Genomic DNA, 21,715 nt, shown 5'->3' with positions numbered 1-21,715 from the left:
TATTTGAGAGATATTAGTCTAAATATACCGGTATGTTGACCAGTGGATTCCAAAAGGAGATGTGTACTTCCCCACATCCAGAATATTTACGTGGTATGGGACATCTAAATTAAAATACATTACAATTAATATACTTTCAGGTTTAGAATTGTCAAATTTTGCTATATTTATCCAAAAAATGTGAAAAATTTTTTGGAAAGGAAAAAAATTTAAAATCCCCAGATTCGTACTTCTGACCTTAATGTTCATAATGAACCCTCTCAGCTATGCTGTTGGCAACATTGGGGAAAACTATAAAAATATGCTCGATTTTATTATTCGATAAATAATACATCACAACATGGAAGTGTCCCATACCACTATAAATGACTTTTACATCCATCTTTTATATTTAATATATATAATATTTGAAGATTAACCAAAGTATTTTTGTTTTGCAGAGATTATTTCGTTACACTTAAAAAATCACAAAACAAGCAAAAGAAGGCCCAAGTGTTGTTTTATTCTTTCTATCGTCCAGATCACAATAAATAGGTTAGACCCTCTGTCTGTCCATCCAGGCCTTGAGGGGCCCCTTATTGGGTTTGTACTGTACGGTAACTCCGTCTGGGATCAGACGACCGTCCGCGCGCATCTCCTCATACTGCGGTTTCTCCCACTTCGTGAAGCCCCACTTCTTGGAAATGTGGATCTGAAATTCAAACACAATTTAGTAGTCAAAACATTTATAATCATCATCTTTCTCTTCAGCCAATCACAACAGCTATTTTTTCCCCCTGCCAATCACAATGTGTGTAATTTGTTCCCAATTCAGACTTGTACATAGAAGAAACATTGTAGATTAAATTCACTGTCATAAAACCTAAATTCACTGTCATGAAACCTGCAAGTCCTGTTTATCAATCAAACAGTTTGATATTCAATATCACAGAAAAGGGAGCACCACCAAAATGATATGCCTTTTAATGGAGAATGTGCTGTGTTTAGAAAATTAGATGCATGTTGCATATACAAGTATTTTTTTTTATCTATTTCTAAATTCAGTATCTTGAACTTCAATCTTGTATTACACCTAAACCTTTTAATTAAAAGTCATGGTTGTTCTAAGTAAATCATACAGTTTGTAAAGTACATGCCAAAACATCTACCACTGTCATTACGAACAAGCTTTAGCAGAAATTAAACATTGATACCACCTTTGTCAACTTCATATTTGAACCCATGGATATCTCGTAAGTTTTTTTCTCAGTCTCTCAATTTGTTTCAAAAATTTGGGTGCATAACCAGGTTATTTTTGGAGTATGAATATTTAGAATTTTCTTTAAAATGCATGCAAAATGCAATTAATATGCTTATTAATAAAGTCATAGTATATATTTTCAATTGGAACAATGAATCCAAGTAGAAAAATATTCGCATCATATAAAATGAATATAATTTTGAAATTACATAGGGGAAATCTTCACATTGCGGAGATAGGGAAAAAATAGAAAATAATGGAAGATGGGCTGTGTCTGACCTTAAAAATATTGTGTGATGTAGTAAGATCATTGTATCATGTCTCTATAAGAAGAGACACAACATAGCGAGTCTTACAGTTTACTTTTACAGTTTAGGGAACGCCACCCAGATACATAATGCATCTAGGGGAGCTAGAACTGTTACAACAAATACAATCACAGCAATTAAGTTTTACAAATTAACAGATGTATGATTACTAATAACTCTGAAGTTTATGATGTAGCAAGATCATTGTATCATATCTCTAAAAAATAAAGACACAAATAGCGAGTCTTACAGTTTCATTTTACAGTTTAGGGAACGCCACCCAGTTACATGATGTATCTAGGGGAGCTAGAACTGTTTCAACAAATACAATCACTGGGTTGCATTTTTTTTTTTAAAATAAAAATTTGTCCTTGCTGCAAGTGACATCATTATATTAAAAACTATCAGATTCATGACCCAAGATGGACATTCCTTATAAAAATGTTATTCTTGTGATGAATTGTTGTAACATCATTGTATCACATCTCTAAAAAATAAAGACACAACATAGCGAGTCTTACAGTTTCATTTTACAGTTTAGGGAACGCCACCTAGATACATAATGCATCTAGGGGAGCTAGAACTGTTTGTTTATGTATACCAAGTCTTCATACAACAGGTCTTTCGCAAACAGATTTTTTTATATACTTAGAAAAAGGGGAGACAGTCCTAACAGAATGTGACCAACCTATTTCATATCCCAGTGTTTTCAAGACCTGGCATAAGAGATATTTCATTTAGTAAAATGGCTGAACCTCTTTAAAAAATTATCATTATAAATATGTGCTAATTTCTGTCAAATGCAGCCACATAAGGTATGCTGAAAATGTGCTCCCAAATTTTATAGCAATGAATTACCAACGAATCAAACATGAATGGGTTCTATATAATAACTTATCTGCAGAAAATATCATTTGATAATATTGTAAGTATTAATGATAACTTAAAAAGTATGCCTCAAACACATGGACACCATGAAGTAAATTCCTGCCAAGCCTATTGCTTCTACATTTATTAAAATCAATGTAAATTCCCTATAATATATATCTACTGCAAAATTTATTCTTTATATGCTGATATATATTTCAACAAATCACTTCCAATATATTACAAGAAATCTTGGGAGTAAAATTCTAATGAAATGAGGTGTTGGCTGATTCACTGCTCAATCACCCCAAGGCAGGAGAGATTAAGACTAGGAACAGACAGAGTTTGATTTTACAGTAATGAAACGCCACCAGGCCTACAAGCAATGCCTGATGGAGCTGGTACTGTGTTCGATGCTTGAGGCAGACATAATAAACAGGACATAATATTTATAAACTAGGCAATCATTGGTACCTTCTGACGTCCCGGGAACTTGAACTTGGCTCTACGGAGAGCTTCCACCACTGATGCCTGGTGGTTCTCACGGGCACGGACGGACATGATGGGCTGTCCAATGTGTACGCGAGCAACGGTTCCTTGTGGCTTACCAAAAGCTCCTCTCATTCCTGTCTGAAGCCTACAAAACAAACAGGTGTGGTAAACAACAAGGCTACATAATATGGGGTATATCAACAGATCTATGTAGAGAAACTGTAGCTGTGGTTGACCGGTTCAATACACAATGTTACATGCCTTGAAAAAAGCTAACACAGCACATGGTATTACAGTATCTGAGACTCAAGCAAGACATGGAGACGTGACTGAGTAGGGTACTGTCTACATTTCATGCATGACAACAAATATCACTAGCTGTACTAGAAGTCAGTAAAACACAGTGACAGAAGATTGATGTACAACACTCGGGGAATCATTGCCACCAACATGCAAAATTGAAATGCACATAATTGTAAACATACAAATTATCAGTATTTGTTTAAGAAAAAGATACATTTGTACAAATTCTATTCTAAGATTCTTGTTTATATGCAATGATGCATATTAGTTTGAAAAACATTTCATCTTAACAAATGTGAAAAAAAATTTGATTTCAACAAATATCTTATTTCAATTACCACAATGATCATTTCCTTTAAAGTCCACAACTATCAAAATATATATACCTATCGGCTCCGGCACACGACAACATCTTGTTGATTCTGATGACATGGAAGGGGTGCACTCGTATCCGCATGTGGAAAGCGTCTTTACCACAGTTCTTGACCAAGTATTTGTTGGCACAGATACGGCCAGCCTCTAACGCTTCAGATGACAACTGTTCATACTCATCAGAAACTAGATGCACACACAGAGAAAATTCATCTACCCTGGCCTTCTTCCTCCCAAGATCAAAGATACGGATCTTAGGATCTACAAAATAATTCACAAAATGTACTCTACATCTGTACATCAAGTGACATGCTGCAAAGTTCATAGCAACCTTCTTTATTTTCCATGTTATCATTGTTATAAGACTCGTGATTCAATATATATTTTAATTTCACTTGTACATATCTCGTATTTGACTAGTAACATTACAGTACGATACACAAAAACATAACACCCAACCCAACCCCCCCCCCCCCCCCCTTCAATAATACGTCTTCCAATTTTGCTTACCTGGGACACCACGACAAAATCTGGACTTGGGATATGGTTTGTTCTTACAATATCGGTAACTGAAAGGTTCAATTAATACATGTTACAAATAAAACCACAGAGATAGGCATCAGAAATGTGTATTTATCCATTCGTTTAACATGTAAGCAAGTCACTCACCACCGAGCTGGTCGGCGCCCCATTTTGAACTAAAATTACAAAAAAAACAACTTAATAATTATTCAAACAGTTACAAGAAAGATTTATTAATTTAATGAATCATATATAAACTTCATTTGTGGTATGATTGCTTAGGATTTAAAAGATCATAAACGGACGATGTTTTCACGTCCATCATGTGTATACTAACCTACCGGAAAGAGAGAGAGACCGGAAGTTTTCTGCAAATCATGTGATCAATCAAGGGAGAGAATTCTAGTAGCAGAACATCCCACTGGAAACAAGGTTCATCATGATTGAGCAGAAGAAGGTCAACTAAAATGAATAAAAGGGAAAATGAATGGTAATTATACAACTAATGATAACTTTAACATTCACGCGCCACAAAAAGGCGCCATAATTTCATGTTTTAGATCTACAGGCTTGCCGCAATTTAAAATGTTTTGTTTACATTGTTTATCAGCTGACTGTAGAGGGTCTATTTGCATGTTGTTTTTTGGTATTTCAATGTTTATCCTTCTGATCTATGAAATGATACAAAACGTTTATTATTAGAGTTGTTGCATTTAGTATATTACGCAGGTATTACGATTTTAGATTATTTTCTTTTTGAAAGTAATGTAGAGCAGAATATTCCTCAATAACTAAGATATTGGCTGTCAGTGGATAATGGATATGATGAGTTGGTGTTCGTCTCATTGTAGGTGATGATGGACACTCGGCTGAGAAACAATCCATTCTTACAAGGCTTCTCGACTCTGTTAAACAGGTAGATCTGTCAATTAATTAAAGAATTCTAACCAATTAAGTCTGAATATCTCACTAGCTCCTAAGGTTTCATTGTTTGCATATTACATGTACTTCTATACATAACACATCCCATTATCACACAATAAAATGTTTTTAACAGATTAAGATATTTGTGCAGTGTTATTACTCAAGAGATAATGATTTTTTTTTCAGTGTCAAGTTCGTTTTGGTGGCCGGACAGAGCTAGCAGCAGATGCAGACAGCAGGTAAATCAGTTTAACATACAGCATTAATATACAATTTTTATAATTATTGGTCAATTTGTACTGATATAAAACCTTATGAACTGGCCATATGTTGTTAATACTTAAAAAATCTAAATGACACCATGAAATGGCATTCCACAGACATTGCACTGCATCATTGCAGAAAAGCATTAATATGTTGAAATAAACTCATATATACACAACAAAAACTAACTTTAGGAAAAAACCTGAGATGAAACTATTTATTGCAATGAATACAAGATAATGATGACAAATAAACCATGTCATTACAATAAAAACAAAGTGCAATATAGAATTAAACTCAGTACTCTTAATGAAGATGATGAAACCTTTTACAAATGAAAAGCTAACAATTCTGGCTTGACTGTTTCAGAGTTTCCTGTCTGTGTGCTGCGTGGGAGGTGGCTCTTCAGCATGGAATGAAACAAAACAAGGCTCTTCTGGCCCTGAAGTAAGAAAGCTCTACCTAAAGCAGTTTTTTTAAAAAAGCTCTTTTTAACTGGAGACCAAGTAAACTTTGCATTAATTTAAACTGTATTTTGCAGGCAGGTCTCTAATCTTCCTGGTCTAAACAAAGTGACAGACATCATCACAGACATCACCAGTAAGGAAGCAGACCCAGGTAATCACGGCTGAGGACTCTCTCACTTTCTATAATGAAAGCAGTAGACAGTTTACAGTGTGTAACTGTTGTATGTGCAGGAGGACAGTTCAGTGTGTAACTGTTGTATGTGCAGGAGGACTGTTCAGTGTGTAACTGTTGTATGTGCAGGAGGACTGTTCAGTATGTAACTGTTGTATGTGCAGGAGGACATTTCAGTGTGTAACTGTTGTATGTGCAGGGGGACTGTTCAGTGTGTAACTGTTGTATGTGCAGGGGGACTGTTCAGTGTGTAACTGTTGTATGTGCAGGAGGACTGTTCAGTGTGTAATTGTTGTATGTGCAGGAGGACTGTTCAGTGTGTAACTGTTGTATGTGCAGGAGGACAGTTCAGTGTGTAACTGTTGTATGTGCAGGGGGACAGTTCAGTGTGTAACTGTTGTATGTGTAGGAGGACTGTTCAGTGTGTAATTGTTGTATGTGCAGGAGGACAGTTCAGTGTGTAACTGTTGTATGTGCAGGAGGACAGTTCAGTGTGTAACTGTTGTATGTGCAGGAGGACTGTTCAGTGTGTAACTGTTGTATGTGCAAGAGGACAGTTCAGTGTGTAACTGTTGTATGTGCAGTAGACAGTTTACAGCGTGTAACTGTTGTATGTGCAGGAGGACATTTCAGTGTGTAACTGTTGTATGTGCAGGAGGACTGTTCAGTGTGTAACTGTTGTATGTGCAGGAGGACTGTTCAGTGTGTAACTGTTGTATGTGCAGGGGGACTGTTCAGTGTGTAACTGTTGTATGTGCAGGAGGACTGTTCAGTGTGTAATTGTTGTATGTGCAGGAGGACTGTTCAGTGTGTAACTGTTGTATGTGCAGGAGGACAGTTCAGTGTGTAACTGTTGTATGTGCAGGAGGACTGTTCAGTGTGTAACTGTTGTATGTGCAGGAGGACTGTTCAGTGTGTAACTGTTGTATGTGCAGGAGGACATTTCAGTGTGTAACTGTTGTTTGTGCAGGGGGACTGTTCAGTGTGTAACTGTTGTATGTGCAGGAGGACAGTTCAGTGTGTAACTGTTGTATGTGCAGGAGGACTGTTCAGTGTGTAATTGTTGTATGTGCAGGAGGACTGTTCAGTGTGTAACTGTTGTATGTGCAGGGGGACAGTTCAGTGTGTAACTGTTGTATGTGTAGGAGGACTGTTCAGTGTGTAATTGTTGTATGTGCAGGAGGACAGTTCAGTGTGTAACTGTTGTATGTGCAGGAGGACAGTTCAGTGTGTAACTGTTGTATGTGCAGGAGGACTGTTCAGTGTGTAACTGTTGTATGTGCAAGAGGACAGTTCAGTGTGTAACTGTTGTATGTGCAGTAGACAGTTTACAGCGTGTAACTGTTGTATGTGCAGGAGGACATTTCAGTGTGTAACTGTTGTATGTGCAGGAGGACTGTTCAGTGTGTAACTGTTGTATGTGCAGGAGGACTGTTCAGTGTGTAACTGTTGTATGTGCAGGGGGACTGTTCAGTGTGTAACTGTTGTATGTGCAGGAGGACTGTTCAGTGTGTAATTGTTGTATGTGCAGGAGGACTGTTCAGTGTGTAACTGTTGTATGTGCAGGAGGACAGTTCAGTGTGTAACTGTTGTATGTGCAGGAGGACTGTTCAGTGTGTAACTGTTGTATGTGCAGGAGGACTGTTCAGTGTGTAACTGTTGTATGTGCAGGAGGACATTTCAGTGTGTAACTGTTGTTTGTGCAGGGGGACTGTTCAGTGTGTAACTGTTGTATGTGCAGGAGGACAGTTCAGTGTGTAACTGTTGTATGTGCAGGAGGACTGTTCAGTGTGTAATTGTTGTATGTGCAGGAGGACTGTTCAGTGTGTAACTGTTGTATGTGCAGGAGGACTGTTCAGTGTGTAATTGTTGTATGTGCAGGAGGACAGTTTACAGTGTGTAACTGTTGTATGTGCAGGAGGACAGTTCAGTGTGTTCAGTCCCCTGGATGTCCACTGCTATAAACCTTCTGCAGACTGGTTATTGTACATAACTCTGTAGTTAGCATTTTACTCTGTATGACTTTGTGATTGACATAGCATTAACAGAAGAGTTTATATTTAACGATTTACCTAAAATTTAATAGCTTTAGATCTCTTTTAATACCCACAGAAACAGGAACACACTCATTTGAATGGTTAATAATGATTGTCCAACTCTCCTGTTTGTAGTTTTCTGGCAGTATGTCAAGGAGAATTTGACCAAGCATGAACAGGACCGGTTTTACACGCTCAAGCATATTAACACAGACTCAGGGCGAGGGCGAGCATGGCTCAGGTCGGCCCTCAATGAACACTCACTGGAGAGGAACATGCACATGATTCTGGAAAATGAAGAACTCCTCAAGTAAAGCCTGTTTCATTTACAATAAAGAGTTCAATAGCGACTCATTTCATTGCAGTATTGTAGGGGCTAATCTTAGAGTGAGAAGTGTACTGTTTCAACCTTGTTTATAATCATTTCAAATGTGGTTGAAAACTTTATTTAGCATGATGTAATATTATACCTCTGACTACAAAATTAAGACTATAACTATGAATACATGTAGTAGATAATATATATAATGTGTAGAAAAAATGTGCAATGTGTTTGGGACTTAATGTGGTTTCACTGATATTCAAGGGTATCAATTTTCGTGGATAAAGAGAAAATCACAGTTTCAAGGATACGTAAATTCGAGGCCAATGACCCTATCAATACAAAATCTTAATAGAAATTGCACTTCAATGATATTGAATTTTGTGGATCAACTTAACAACGAAATCCACGAAAATTGGTATTCAACGAATATTGATGAAACCACAGTAATGCGACATTGTTCAGTTAAAACAAACAGGTCAATAGGATTTTGATAGTGAATGAAATAAATGTATATGAGATAAAATGTATCTTGTTTGTTGTTGACAGTCAATTTTACGAGAGCTGGGCCTTCATGAGAGATCAGGAAAGGAGTAGCATGATGCCAATGATGGCCGCTGGTGAGTTCCTTTTAAGGAAGATATAATGAAGGAAAGAGAAGTTGTACAGACATGAACTTACAGAAATGGTTAGATTTCTTTAGTAATGAAGCCAAACACTGAAGGTGTACTCTGGATACTTTATTTCTGTTTTGTAGGACTGGGCTCCATCCTGTTCGCAATTAACGTAGATAACCCTGACCTGAATGCTGTGAAGAAATCGGCCTCCAGTAATGTCAACATTCCAGTTTCCTCCAGACCAGTCCTGGATAAAATAGCTAACGAGCCCCGCCCTGTGATAGCAGGGGAGGAAACTAGTGCTTCTCTCACAGGTAAATGTACAAAAACGATATTAAAATGAATAGATATTTTTGATAATGGGAAAGAGGGTTGGGTTATTTTCTTTAAGATATACGTTAAAAACAATGGTGTTGCCATATTCAATCATGAAGATTTATCCAAATCTTTGCATGAACTCTTGGGTAAGTGTAATATTTTCATCATTTTGAATTTATATATGTACATGTATGATCTTTCACAAATGTATGATATTGCAAATATTTTGTAGAAATAAAAAAGAAAGAGAAGAAGAAAAAGAAGAAGAATGCCCACATTGTTAGTTTTGATGAGGACGATTCTGGTACATTCAGTGCAGACCCTGACCAATCAGAGCAAAGTTCAAAGGTCATGGTAGGGTCATCTGAGCTATCCCAGAAATCAATGGGAAAAACTATTGATGAGACGAGTGAACTGGTCTCGCAGATTAGTGCAGTACGAATTAATGACAATGGTAGTAGTGACTCGGGGACTCACTTGTCTGTAAATAGGATGCTCCAGCGAGAGGCGAGCATAAACTCCCAGACATCATACGACAGACCGCCCAGTGTTCACTCCCTCAGCTCCACTGACCTTGACCTCAGGTATAAAGGCTGCCAGCTTCCTTTGTTTAATCATACTACTTTTGAAATATTGAAAAGGCTGTTATCAATCACTCAAGCTATTCTTCCATTTTAATTATATAGATATTTTTTTTAATTAATTTTGACTGTAACTGGTAATTATGAGGCGCCGTTTTAATATTTTTGAGGTATTTTCTGATATCAAAAAATAAATATTTGATATCATTAATTCGAATTTTTGATATCAAAAAATAATTCTTGATATCAAAAATTAATTCTTGATATCAAAAAATGTATTTTGTGATATCAGAAAATCATTTTTTGATATCACAAATTCGAATTCTTGATATCAAAAAATGATTTTCTGATATCACAAAATACATTTTTTGATATCAAGAATTAAAGTTGATTTTTTTATATCAAAAAATTGAATTCTTGATATCAGAAAATCATTTTTTGATATAAAAAAATTGAATTCTTGATATCAGAAAATCATTTTTTGATATAAAAAAATTGAATTCTTGATATCAGAAAATCATTTTTTGATAAAAAAAAAATCGAATTCTTGATATCAGAAAATCATTTTTTGATATCAAAAAATCATTTACATTTTCTGATATCAGAAAATCTATTTTTTGATATCAGAAAATAAGACTTACATAAAATTACTATCAACTTAATGAATGCTCCCTGTAATGCAACTTTTGTAATTTGTAAGAAAATGGGTTTCAAGCCTGTAGATGTCTCTTAAGAATAATAATGAATGCGTTATTTTAAACCTGGTTTCATTCTGGCAAGTTTTGCCACATATACAATGATCAACACTGCTTTCTTCGCGATTTGCTGTGAATATTGAAAAATGATGGCCTCCCATAATATAAAGAGTTATACAGGCGTACAGTTAGCGCTTTCAATACATAAGGCCAGAATTATCAAGAACACTTATTAAATTTTACATTGAGATAAAGAAAAGACAACAAATATTTAAATGCAAATCTGGCTCTGTTGTTCGGCAATTTAATTTTGGGTCAAGGGAGTATTCATTAAATAGGTGAAATTTATTCGCCATTTTCTTTGAATTTCTGATATCAGAAAATATAATTCTTGATATCAAAAAATCAGTTTCAATTTCTGATATCAAAAAATCATTTTCTGATATCAAAAAATCGAATTTCTGATATCAGAAAATGATTTTTTGATATCAGAAAATCGATTTTTTGATATCAGAAAATACGATCCATTTTCTGATATCAAAAAATCGATTTTCTGATATCAAAAAATCATTTCCTGATATCAGAAATTCGAATTCTTGATATCAAAAAATCATTTTCTGATATCAGAAAATACCTCAAAAATATTAAAACGGCGCCCCATAGTAATTACACTATTCGTCCATTTTGATTTTAACTTCTGTTAATTACAGCATTTAAATATTTTTGGGGATTATAACATGTTTCTTGTATCTGACAGTGAGCCTGCTCAGGTATTGGTTCCTTTATCTAAGGAGGGTCAGCCAATCATATCCAGTGTTGTGAGGGGCGCGTCCAGCGACTCACTCAGTACATCAGGTAGGTGATGAGGCTGTGCAGCCATTGTACAAGGTGTTCAGATTTCACTTAACAAATAATAGTACAGTAAAAATACCTGACTTGTTTTTATCTTTACTAAATGTCATGTTTATTTTTTTGTTTAATTCATACAAACATTTTCATCATTTGTGAAAAATAAATTACATCAATTAAATATAATATTAGAGTTAGAGTATTCATTTTGTGCGGTTTCCAAATTTCTAATAATTTCTATAATTTGCATGCTTTTATTCTTGATTATCAGTGGACTCTGTGGGGAGTTTTCCCAGGTTTAATGGCTTCGACATTGAATCAGCGGCACTAGCACTGGACATGGCCCAAAAGGGAACTAACTCTAGGTACAAGTCAACAAGCCTGTCTGTTACAGAGAATTTTTTAACAAATCTGCGTCTAAACACTAATCCTTATAAAATGAATATGCAGACCATATAATTTGTGTTGGCTTCATTTCAAATATTTTGAATTTGAATGTCGTAAACAATGAAAATAAATAATGAATAATTTGCTTTCTGTGGTGATAGTTGGTCAGTGACTGGGGACTTGTTCTAGTTTCAGGACAGCAGGAGACGGGGTCAACATAGATGAGGTCATTCAGAAGGAGAGTATGTCAAACGGTAAATACATTGCCTTCATGGCACTGGTACATGTATTGTAATTGGCATGATGTTTTGAACTTTATATACATTGTACATGATGATATGCTGGAATGTTTTACAGAAGAGTTGAAGAAGGCGGTGGTAGCCATGATGGTCCGCAAAGATGAAGTGGAGGAGCAAAACAAGTAAGAGGCTCTGTAAAGTCTGTTATCTTTAATTGCTCTGTGAAGTCTCTTATCTTCAAGTCTGTGAAGTATGGTACCTTCAACTCTGTGAAGTATGGTACCTTCAACTCTGAAGCCTGGTACCTTCAACTCTGTGAGGTCTTAAACCTCCAACTCTGTGAGGTCTTAAACCTTCAACTCTGTGAAGTCTGGTACCTTTAATGTGCTGCATTTACTGGCTGTAATTGAATCAGTTACCTTCAGATTTACTGTATAAAGACCAAGAATACACACTCCCTGTGCTACTATATAAATAGTGCCTGTTTGGGAGGGTAATAGTTGAAATTGACACCCCGAGAAAATCATTGTCAACCGACGCGAAGCGGAGGTTGACAATGGTTTTTGAGGGGTGTCAATTTCAACTGTTATCCTCCCAAACAGGCACTATTTATTTCATTATACTGAATGTCTTAATTTTAGAGATTTTTTTACTGCTTTTATATAGAAATGACGTGAATTTCACAACAAACCGTACGTGCATAATTTACGCGCATGTAACAATTCGTTGTGTTACCCGTTGCTAAGTGTGTTGCTAACACTGAGGGTAATAGAACGGATTATCAACTGCGTCTAAACCAATCAGATTTCAGTATTTAACATGAAAGTATAATAAATGTATTTGTACCAATAACTCACAAGTAAAGTTTTGATTCACTGTGTACACAACAGGAATATACAGGCCATGCTGCAGCAGGAGATGGAGACGTCATCCTTGTTGAGAGCGGAGATGGAGGAGATGAAGCAGACGTTCACCGCCAAACATGAAAAAGAGCAGGCTAAATACCAGACACTCCAAAAGTAAGTAATATATTGACAAACTAAAAAAGGAGTAGGATTAATACCATTTTTCAAAAGTGAGGACCCACTCTAATTGTGATTATTTTCCACTTGTATATTTAAATTAATGATTTGCAGATCTTGTCTTATTAAAGTTTAGAATAGGTACTGTATAAACAGAAATCATGATAGATGGCAAGTCAATGATGTTAAAATTGTATTATTTTTCTTTGCAGAGAGAATGAGTTATTGAAGCACCAGTTGAGGAGATATGTGAATGCTGTACAGATGTTAAGAGCTGAGGGGTCACAGGTTGATGGTAGGTTGCTGTTGTCTTTCAGTACAGTAACACCTACTCGACCTGACTTCTCATAGTCAGAACTCATTGGTTGTCTGATGAAAGTTCTAAAATTATTAAGGAACTGATATATTTTGTATCTCAAATAACGTTCAAAGTGGACGGTCATGCAGATTATGCTTGTGTTTCTTAAAGTAAGTCAGGCTTTCTGTATTACCTGTCAAGGTAACTTTCTCATCAGCTCAGTGCAATGGTTATTGAGGTAGCTTTGCACATACTTATGCAGTAAGTCTTATACTGATGTCTGTCCACTTGTTTACAGAGAGTTTAGGAATTCACCTTGAGGAGCCCCAGCCCTCCATTCCTCCCGCCAAGTCTACAGTAGACTACAGTCACGAGGCGTCAGAGTACGAAAAGAAACTTATTCAGGTCAGAAATTAGGATACAAGTATTAAAAAATTACTTTAAAGAATAAATAGATTTATAAAAGTGCATAATGGAAGCCAATGAGATTCCTTTTTCATCGTGCAGTATAGTTGCCTTTACCATACATGAATATCAAATATTTGTTTGAGGATGTTTTATTTTGAATGCATGAAATGTTCACTGGAATCATTTCCTATTGTACTCAGGTAGCAGAGATGCACGGTGAGCTAATGGAGTTCAATGAGATGCTGCACAGACAGCTCAACTCCAAGGAAGGCTTCATCCGTCGCCTCCAGGGGGAGCTAGTGGACCTGAGGGGACCGGTAATTGTACACCTCCAAGTCTTGTATCTGTATAGGGACCAGTAATTGATTAGATGTATCTCTGGGGATTGGTAATATCTAAGCATTTGGAGGGCCCACAATTTAAGTTGTACTTCTGGCCATCTGTAGAATATTGTATGTTTGTGTGTATTCTCATACAATGCTTTGCTCATTATGATGTTGTTGCGTAAAAAATCAATTGACACATCATTTCAAGACTACCTCTTGACCCTTTAGAAAGGTCACACAGAAATTAACATTTTGCTTTTGATTAGGTTCATACTGTACAAGAAAAACCCTTGCAAATGAAAATATAATACAAATGATGCAATGAAGTTTCATAGTATTATTTTCACTAGAAGAATGAAATGTGTGACACTTCTATAATTGATTCAATGTTTTCTTCTTTCTGTAAGCTCCCCCAGGACTTGCTGTATGCAGGTGAAGAGATGCCCCCAGAATCTGAGCAGCACCTCCCAGTCCGTACCCTGGTCAATGTTTGGATCCCTGCTGCCTTCCTCCAGGGGGCGGCCTCAGACGCCCATCATGTCTATCAGGTATGCCTCCACTGCCCTCCAGTCACATGGGGAACTCATCGTGGATAAATTGCTCCAGTCATAGGCTTTATAAATCTCATTATAACTCACTCCTTGTAAGGACGTTAAATTGCTGAATATTCACTGTCGTCCTTACATTTCTTATGCTGATAACTCACCCGAGCAGGGGACATAAAACCTGATATTATTGACATCTCATTTTTGTCTTGGGCATTACAGTGGAATCATTTAAATTCATGGGGGCCAATTTTCATGGATTGTGAATTCTTTGTTCATTCGAGGGGATGTAATTCCGTGGATGCGTCGGTTACTGTTTCAGTAACAAAGATAACTCTTTCTTAAATTGTTTTCATTGAGGGTTTAAATTAGTGGGGGAGGGCTACCAACAAAATACCACGAACATTGAGCCACCTCGAATTCTAATGATTCCACAGTAAATGGCAGATCAGGGCATTTTAAATTTCACTGCCAATTACAGTGGAAACTTATGGCAGATAACAGTTTAGTCTGTGTATTGTTAAGCTCATGATATTAAGATTACTATTGTTTAGGGCATTAAATTGCTTCTGGCTAAAAAATGACTCACTTTATGGCTTTAAGTAGTGCATGATAACCCAGTCTTGTTCAGGGCAATAAATTGGTCATGGCTGTTATGCATGCTAGTTTTGAGCATCACATGGCTGATAATGCACTCTTATATGGGGCATTACATGACGGATGAATCACTCTCTTGTGCATAACATTGTTTATGGCTAATAATTTCACTCAAACTATATTTCAGATATATGTAAGAATCAAAGATGAAGAATGGAATGTTTACAAAAGATTCAGCCAGTTTCATCAAGTCCACAACCAGCTAAAAAAGATATATCCCAAAATTGGCAAATTTGAATTTCCTCCAAAGAAGAATTTTGGGAAGAAGGTAATAAGTCCTTTGATGCATTATATTGTGTATTGTAGTTTTGTTTTCCATTGACAACATCAGACTTAATTTCATCATAAATTACACTAAAAATTATTGAAAATTGAATAAGTGACTTTAAATTCAAATTCATTGATAATTTCATAAAAAATAAGTTAATTAATTTTTGTGGTTTCACCAATATCCATTGAATACCAATTTTCTTTTTATTAATTCCATGGAAATTGTGTCCAGAATTATTGATGAAGCCTCAGTATTTTAATATGCAGTTTATTGATATTTTTCTAATAGCAGGTATTGTTTATTTGAATTTACATGTTAGTCTATTTTAATTTTCCAGGACGCTAAGGTTGTGGAGAACCGCCGCCGTGTATTTCAGACATATCTCCGCCTGGTGATCAACCACGTCCTGGACAATGATAAGTCACAAGACACCACCATCAGCAAGGATAGCTTCATACAGCGACTACCTTTCTTCAGGTGAAAACCAATTATCTGTCTCCTTCTTAACCTAGTTTACTTTCTGGATTATATATTAGATCAAGTTTAATAAGATGTATGATTGCCTTGTTAAAAATATTAATATAGCCATTAGGAGAATCATAATTCAAATAAAAATGAGTTTTTCTTTGCAATTTATTAATTTTTTTCGATAGATTTTCTTTTAATTGTTATTTAAATGAAATACATGCAATCAAATTGGAGTCCTTTATTTATCGGGTAGATTATATTGGTATTATCCATGTGATATAGAGTAATAAGGCTTACTTTTATTACATGTGTATGAATGATGAACTAAGTGAAAGCCAATTTTCCGTCAATTAATAAACCTAGTTTGTTTTGTACATGAATACTGTTATACAGAGAGTGAAGTTTTAATAGCTTTACTTTGGAATTTGTTTAAGTGGTACTCTTTTGATATCTAAATAAAACACTTGTAATTAAACTGGAGTCCGTCATTAAGGTAGCTTTGGTATCATCTTGTTGAAAGAGAGTAATAAGGGTTACTTTTACAGTTTAAATGATACCACAAGTTATCATAATTCACCTCTTAGATCTTTATCAACACACTATGAGAAATTAATTCTGGTATTGTATCTTTTTCTACGATTCAGTGATAAAACTGCAGAGAAAGCAGACTCCAAGAAAGTCAAGAAAACGGCTTCATCTTCCTCTCTGTCCACCAGTCCAGGGAACCAGTCAAGTCTGCCGCAGCCTCAGTATGAGGGGCTATGATCACATGACTTCCTGTGATTGGTTGTTACATACCTTACATGTATATGGTTGCAGGGTATCAAGGATTGTTAAGCCAGGGAATGTAAAGGCATGAATATGTGTGAAGCCACATTTGTTGTTATTTATTGTTTTATTTTTTTTGTATAAGCTATTGAAGAAGGTTGATGTCAATTCATATTGTATTTTTAATCAGGATAGAAAGAAATGTGTATTTCATCTGTGAGAAAATGTTTTATTTGCCTCCTTTACAGTCATTCTTTGAAATATTTCACTGTTTTTACCTTTTTATGCAATATTTTTATCTCGATAAAAATGAGATTAAGCTTCTGTATAGATTACTGTATCAAACATTTTTGGGAACTTCTTTATTCTTATTCTATTTAAAATGTGTAATTATAAGTTTTACTGGTTTATGTGAAAAGATCCACCATCATTGAGGGTAAAGTTTAACTGCATCAATTTTGAAGAAAATAATGTAAATATTTACAGATTCTTCATCAGAACAACCTGTAGCTGTGTTTTATGATATTTTAAAAATACCAAAAGTAAACACAGAGGTGGTTTCTTTTTACCAGTAAATATCGGTAGTAAGAAACAAGATCTCATTCAAAGGCATGGGACATTGTTTACATGCATGTAATTTTTATAAGAAATGAACTGAAGATATTTGATTGAATAGATATATATTTACAAATTTAGAGATAATTACTCTGCAAGACAAACTTATCAGACATTTTACAAGGCAAGGCCCTGATCAAGAGAGGGAGAGTGCAATATATACCTTTGTGTAAAGAATCACGATCGTACATTCTGTTGTCAAGTTTGGCATATATTGTGTTAATTTTTAGTCAATTTCTTAGGTGACTGGGATCATCTACCTGCTATGTTTTAATTGTAAATGTAGGAAATTGTGAGACATGTTGTGACTTTTACAGAAGACGGCTGTACGGTTGTACAGTATGTCTCTCAATCCATGCTTTATTTTGAAGTACAATCTTGTGTATGAATGAAGCCATTGTCAGCTTAAATGAATGGTTTTGTATATACATGTACATGCATGTAAATTTACTTTTTCTTTTACAAGTGCACATTAAAAGGAAAAATAAGATAGCACACTACATAGTTTAATTATTTAGTGCCAAACTTTCAGTTTTCACGATTCTCATGGTTTTTCCAGTGTGAACTTTACTGGTCTTGTATTCTGTATATTGATTTAATGGCATGGTTATTGGTGGAATATAAATGGAATGTAAATGTAATTGCTAAGAAATAATGTTTCCATTGTAAGAAATTTCAAGTTGATATTAAAAGCCACCAGAAAAATTAAATCAAGTTTACAATTACTCATTATGATTTTGCAGCCAAACTCGTTGTCATAAGATATAATAAAATGAAGTCAAAGACATTGATGTTTGTCCTCACTGTTCAACATAAGGAATTGTGAAGTCTAAAATGTCGTACCTGTCATCTTCTCACTTGGGAGCCTAATTTGCTGATTCAGGGGAAAAATGTGATGTTTGATTCAGAAGTGTTAAGTTCTAGGAAAGAGTTGATATATATACTGAAGTTCTAACCTATTTGAGTTTATCATTCATACAGAATTTACCACTTTTTTCTGCAGAAACATTTGGAACTTTGATTCTAAAACATTACTTTTTGCAATTGTTAGTATTTTGGAATTGGTCTCATGAATTTCAAACATATAATGTTATTGATTTCTTTTTTATCAGTACTTCCAGATGATACTGCAAAATGTAATGTTCATTAAGGGGGATGTGCAGCATTCTTGTACATTTGAGGATAAGAATGTAAACAATTCTTGAACTGGCTTGTTTCTGCTCAAATCTGGCCAAAAATGTTGCCAAAAGATATAAAAGCAATAAATATGAAGTCCTACATGTCATTTTGTATGCAATAATAGGACAGTGCATTTTTTTCTCAAACACCCGATATCTCGAATACAATGGATATGTCAAGGTGAATTTTAAGTCCCAAACACTTAAAGTATTTTACCCTTGATATCTCGAATACTTTGATATCTCGATGTTTTAACCAGTTCCATCTAGTTCGAGATTACGAGGTTTGACTGTACTTAAAACATCTGTTGAATTGCGTAGCTACAGACTTATTTTGAAGATTTAAAAATCTGAAAAAATATTAAGGGGGTTAAACACTACAACTACAAAAAATCCTCTGCTATTCAATAAACCAAAATAGAACTCGAAAGAATTGTCTAACCATGGTACCTGGGAGCCAAAATTGGTTGTAATTAACCTGTTTCTCTGCAGAATTTGGCTTAAATAGAAGAAAGTGAAGAATCGCGAATGAGTATCCATGTTTATTCCTTGTTGGCCATTCAGTGGAATATCCCATGTAATATTTGATATTGACAACAACAATAAAGTATTGGCTATAAAGTAAAATCCACTAAACAAGTAACAAAAAAGGTATCAAAATTTCTAAGACAATAAACACAAGCTGTCCTTAGAGATCGTCCAGAGGCTGTAGGTTAGCGTTTGAGGTAGCTGTTTCGTTCGCACTGTGCTGATCGCTGCTGGTCGACAGATTCCCCGAGGCGTCGCTGTTCCTCCTCCAGGTTCCTGCCTGTTCCACCTCCTGACTGACCACAATCAACAGTTCTTTTTCCCCATTCTCCAGCTCTTTTTGTAAAAACAAAAACAGGGACTCCTCATCCCCAATGGATTCTGGGGAGTCCAGTTTCGAGTCTAAATTATAATAAATGCCTTTAATCCTACGAATCGCAATCCAGTGTTTCCTCTTGAAAGGAAAGTGCAGTAAACCCCATTTATACTCTGAAGGTGTGTTGAGAATGAATCCCTGGATATTTTCAGGCAGAAGGCATTTTATGTTCCTATAAAAAAGTGATATAATTGAGCAACTGTGAACTAAGATTTATGGTAAATTATTAAAAATTTCTTGCATTTAAATTTACTGGTATATGTAACTCATGTTTGACCACTATCCTTTTTCAATTATGCAACCTTATTGGTTTTTAATATGTACTTAATTGGAAATAAAATACTGTTTTCATCTTGTTGACCAAACCCCTCCTTTCCCTCCTTAGTAGCACTTTCAATTCTTATTACTCAATATCAATATTTTCTAAACATTACACAATTTTTTCCATGAATGTACGGTAGTTTCACTTGTTTAATATCAGTTTCAACTGTCTCCTTAAAACCAATAAAACAATAAATTTCCTACTAATGACATGTTTATATAGCCTCAGCTGTTAATGTTTACAATTTGAAAAACCAATGCTGTCTGTCTGTCTGTCCGTTTGTCTGGTTTAAAACAAAACTAAACCAATATAATGTTGTCAGATCTTACACCTAAAAGCTTAAAACTGATACTGATCATACTCACTTTCTTTTATCAAACCATATGGTTTCACAACTCTTGGTTTGGACAGCTGCCATTAAAACATTGACATCATAATTTCCCAGTCCCAATAAGCTGCGGTGAGGGTTAATGAAATGATCTGGAGACAATCTAAAATCAGAGATAATACCCAAGTTATTATATGCAATTTCTGATTTTAGAGACAATCTAAAATCAGAGATATAAATTCAAGTTATTGTATTCAATTACTGAACATTGGTCACAATGCATATTCACTTAAGTATCAATCAAGCACAATTGGCCACAGTATCCCAAATAAAACATTTACCTTAACAGTGTCTATACCCTTTATAAGTTAGTGCTATATACATGTATACCTTCCTGAAATGACTTCATATTAGAGTAAAATGAAGCTAAAGTTGTAAATTGGCATACTGATACAAATCATTGCATAGAACATGTTTCAACAGTGTTCATCAAATGCCTATAGCACGTCAACCATATTTTTCTGGTTGCTACAGACCTGCAGCCAAGCACTGCCATGCTTTAACTAGCAGTACCTGATACAGATGTCATCCAAATCCTTTTTACAGAAGGCCTTTTGGTCCTGGAATAGATTGTTTAATGCGTGAAGGGCACATAACTCCTTCACCTGCCTCTCGTGGTAAACCCCAATTTCCTTATTTTCCGTCATATCTTTCCTGCACGAGTAGTTCACTCCCATAACACCACTCGGCAGCACCGAGCGACAATATCCGTAATCGACTGTTGTTCACATTCTTCTCAATCTAATCACCAACTTTAAAGTTACCGGTTCTAGTTTCACTTTGTTCCATTAGCTTCGGAATATGACCACCCAGTTCGTTGAACGATTTATGAGGTTGTGTACTTATGAATGCATATAAGTCGAAATATATCCAAAGTCAGATATAAATTAGTTGAAATGAAGTACCTTGTATGTTTTTATTTGGTGTTTTTTTTTTTTTCAGAAAAAAAAAATTCAGGTACGAATAACATTAATGGAATTTCGATCCCGATCAGAATTGTCAGGCGGTTTTTATTTTATATATATATATATATATATATATATATATATATATATATATATATATATATATATATATATATATATTGCCTAGAAACTGGTTTCTGGGGGTAAACAATATTGAAAATACATTCCTACGTGTATGTTGTTGCCTTAAAAATAATCCAAAGCCCGCCTCCAATTAATGAAAACATTCTCGGATTAAAAAAAGCTCGTTGATCTCGACTCCTCCTCTATACTTGTAACATAATCATGATAAATCATCATCGTCGTCATAGTCATAGTGTGACATGTGGTGTTGAGGAAAAAAGTCCACATAATATATATCAGCTGTTTCTAGAAAATTGTTCTTCTGACACTGACTTCGAGTCAAGTTGACGAAAAGTTTACCTTTGCCAAATGGTGAATTTTTAATACGTACGTACCTCCTATGGCACGCCAAATTCACAGAAATGAGCTAAACATGGTTTCACATTTGATAAATTAGGTTATCGACGGGTAACTATAATTTACGAACCGCAAACTATAGTTCACGATTCGTTAACTATAGTTTTCATCTGTAAAACTATGTC

General features: G+C 35.2%; 3 protein-coding genes across 3 annotated transcripts; 1 reads left to right on the top strand and 2 right to left on the bottom strand.

The window, feature by feature from the left end:
• Positions 1 to 481: 481 nt before the first annotated feature.
• LOC128166114 (60S ribosomal protein L10-like) lies at positions 482 to 4,351 on the bottom strand. Its single transcript, XM_052831058.1, has 5 exons — positions 4,252 to 4,351; positions 4,093 to 4,151; positions 3,597 to 3,843; positions 2,890 to 3,052; positions 482 to 691 (listed from the first exon to the last, which is right to left on the bottom strand). The coding sequence occupies exons 1-5, from the start codon at positions 4,272 to 4,274 to the stop codon at positions 536 to 538; spliced, it is 648 nt and encodes a 215-aa protein (XP_052687018.1). The 5' UTR covers positions 4,275 to 4,351; the 3' UTR covers positions 482 to 535.
• Positions 4,352 to 4,470: 119 nt separating this feature from the next.
• Positions 4,471 to 18,140, top strand: LOC128166113 (sorting nexin-29-like). Its single transcript, XM_052831057.1, has 21 exons — positions 4,471 to 4,594; positions 4,956 to 5,020; positions 5,215 to 5,267; positions 5,662 to 5,739; positions 5,834 to 5,910; positions 8,103 to 8,277; positions 8,839 to 8,909; positions 9,047 to 9,220; positions 9,457 to 9,808; positions 11,258 to 11,355; positions 11,621 to 11,714; positions 11,926 to 11,990; positions 12,094 to 12,157; positions 12,866 to 12,994; positions 13,210 to 13,292; positions 13,594 to 13,700; positions 13,904 to 14,020; positions 14,437 to 14,577; positions 15,359 to 15,499; positions 15,840 to 15,979; positions 16,615 to 18,140. The coding sequence occupies exons 1-21, from the start codon at positions 4,588 to 4,590 to the stop codon at positions 16,733 to 16,735; spliced, it is 2,352 nt and encodes a 783-aa protein (XP_052687017.1). The 5' UTR covers positions 4,471 to 4,587; the 3' UTR covers positions 16,736 to 18,140.
• Positions 18,141 to 19,058: 918 nt separating this feature from the next.
• On the bottom strand, positions 19,059 to 21,107 carry LOC128166598 (josephin-2-like). Its single transcript, XM_052831873.1, has 3 exons — positions 20,659 to 21,107; positions 20,123 to 20,248; positions 19,059 to 19,607 (listed from the first exon to the last, which is right to left on the bottom strand). The coding sequence occupies exons 1-3, from the start codon at positions 20,820 to 20,822 to the stop codon at positions 19,220 to 19,222; spliced, it is 678 nt and encodes a 225-aa protein (XP_052687833.1). The 5' UTR covers positions 20,823 to 21,107; the 3' UTR covers positions 19,059 to 19,219.
• Between the last annotated feature and the right edge of the window lie 608 nt (positions 21,108 to 21,715).

The sequence above is a fragment of the Crassostrea angulata genome, chromosome 10 (genome assembly GCF_025612915.1).
Source record: "Crassostrea angulata isolate pt1a10 chromosome 10, ASM2561291v2, whole genome shotgun sequence".
NCBI lineage: Eukaryota > Metazoa > Mollusca > Bivalvia > Ostreida > Ostreidae > Magallana > Magallana angulata.
The sequence above is the reverse complement of the archived record's forward strand: the minus strand, read 5'-3'. Positions and strand labels throughout refer to the sequence as shown.

Coding starts and splice junctions, on each gene's coding strand:
- LOC128166114 (XM_052831058.1), bottom strand. CDS start 4,274: ATGGGGCGCCGACCAGCTCGGTG. Junction 3,844..4,092: donor ATTTTGTCGTGGTGTCCCAG/GTAAGCAAAATT, acceptor ATTATTTTGTAG/ATCCTAAGATCCGTATCTTT. Junction 692..2,889: donor AGTTCCCGGGACGTCAGAAG/GTACCAATGATT, acceptor TTTGAATTTCAG/ATCCACATTTCCAAGAAGTG.
- LOC128166598 (XM_052831873.1), bottom strand. CDS start 20,822: ATGGGAGTGAACTACTCGTGCAGGAAAGATATGACGGAAAATAAGGAA. Junction 20,249..20,658: donor TTGGATGACATCTGTATCAG/GTACTGCTAGTT, acceptor CTCTGATTTTAG/ATTGTCTCCAGATCATTTCA. Junction 19,608..20,122: donor ATATGGTTTGATAAAAGAAA/GTGAGTATGATC, acceptor ACTTTTTTATAG/GAACATAAAATGCCTTCTGC.
- LOC128166113 (XM_052831057.1), top strand. Junction 11,356..11,620: donor CGACTCACTCAGTACATCAG/GTAGGTGATGAG, acceptor CTTGATTATCAG/TGGACTCTGTGGGGAGTTTT. Junction 13,701..13,903: donor ACGAAAAGAAACTTATTCAG/GTCAGAAATTAG, acceptor TATTGTACTCAG/GTAGCAGAGATGCACGGTGA.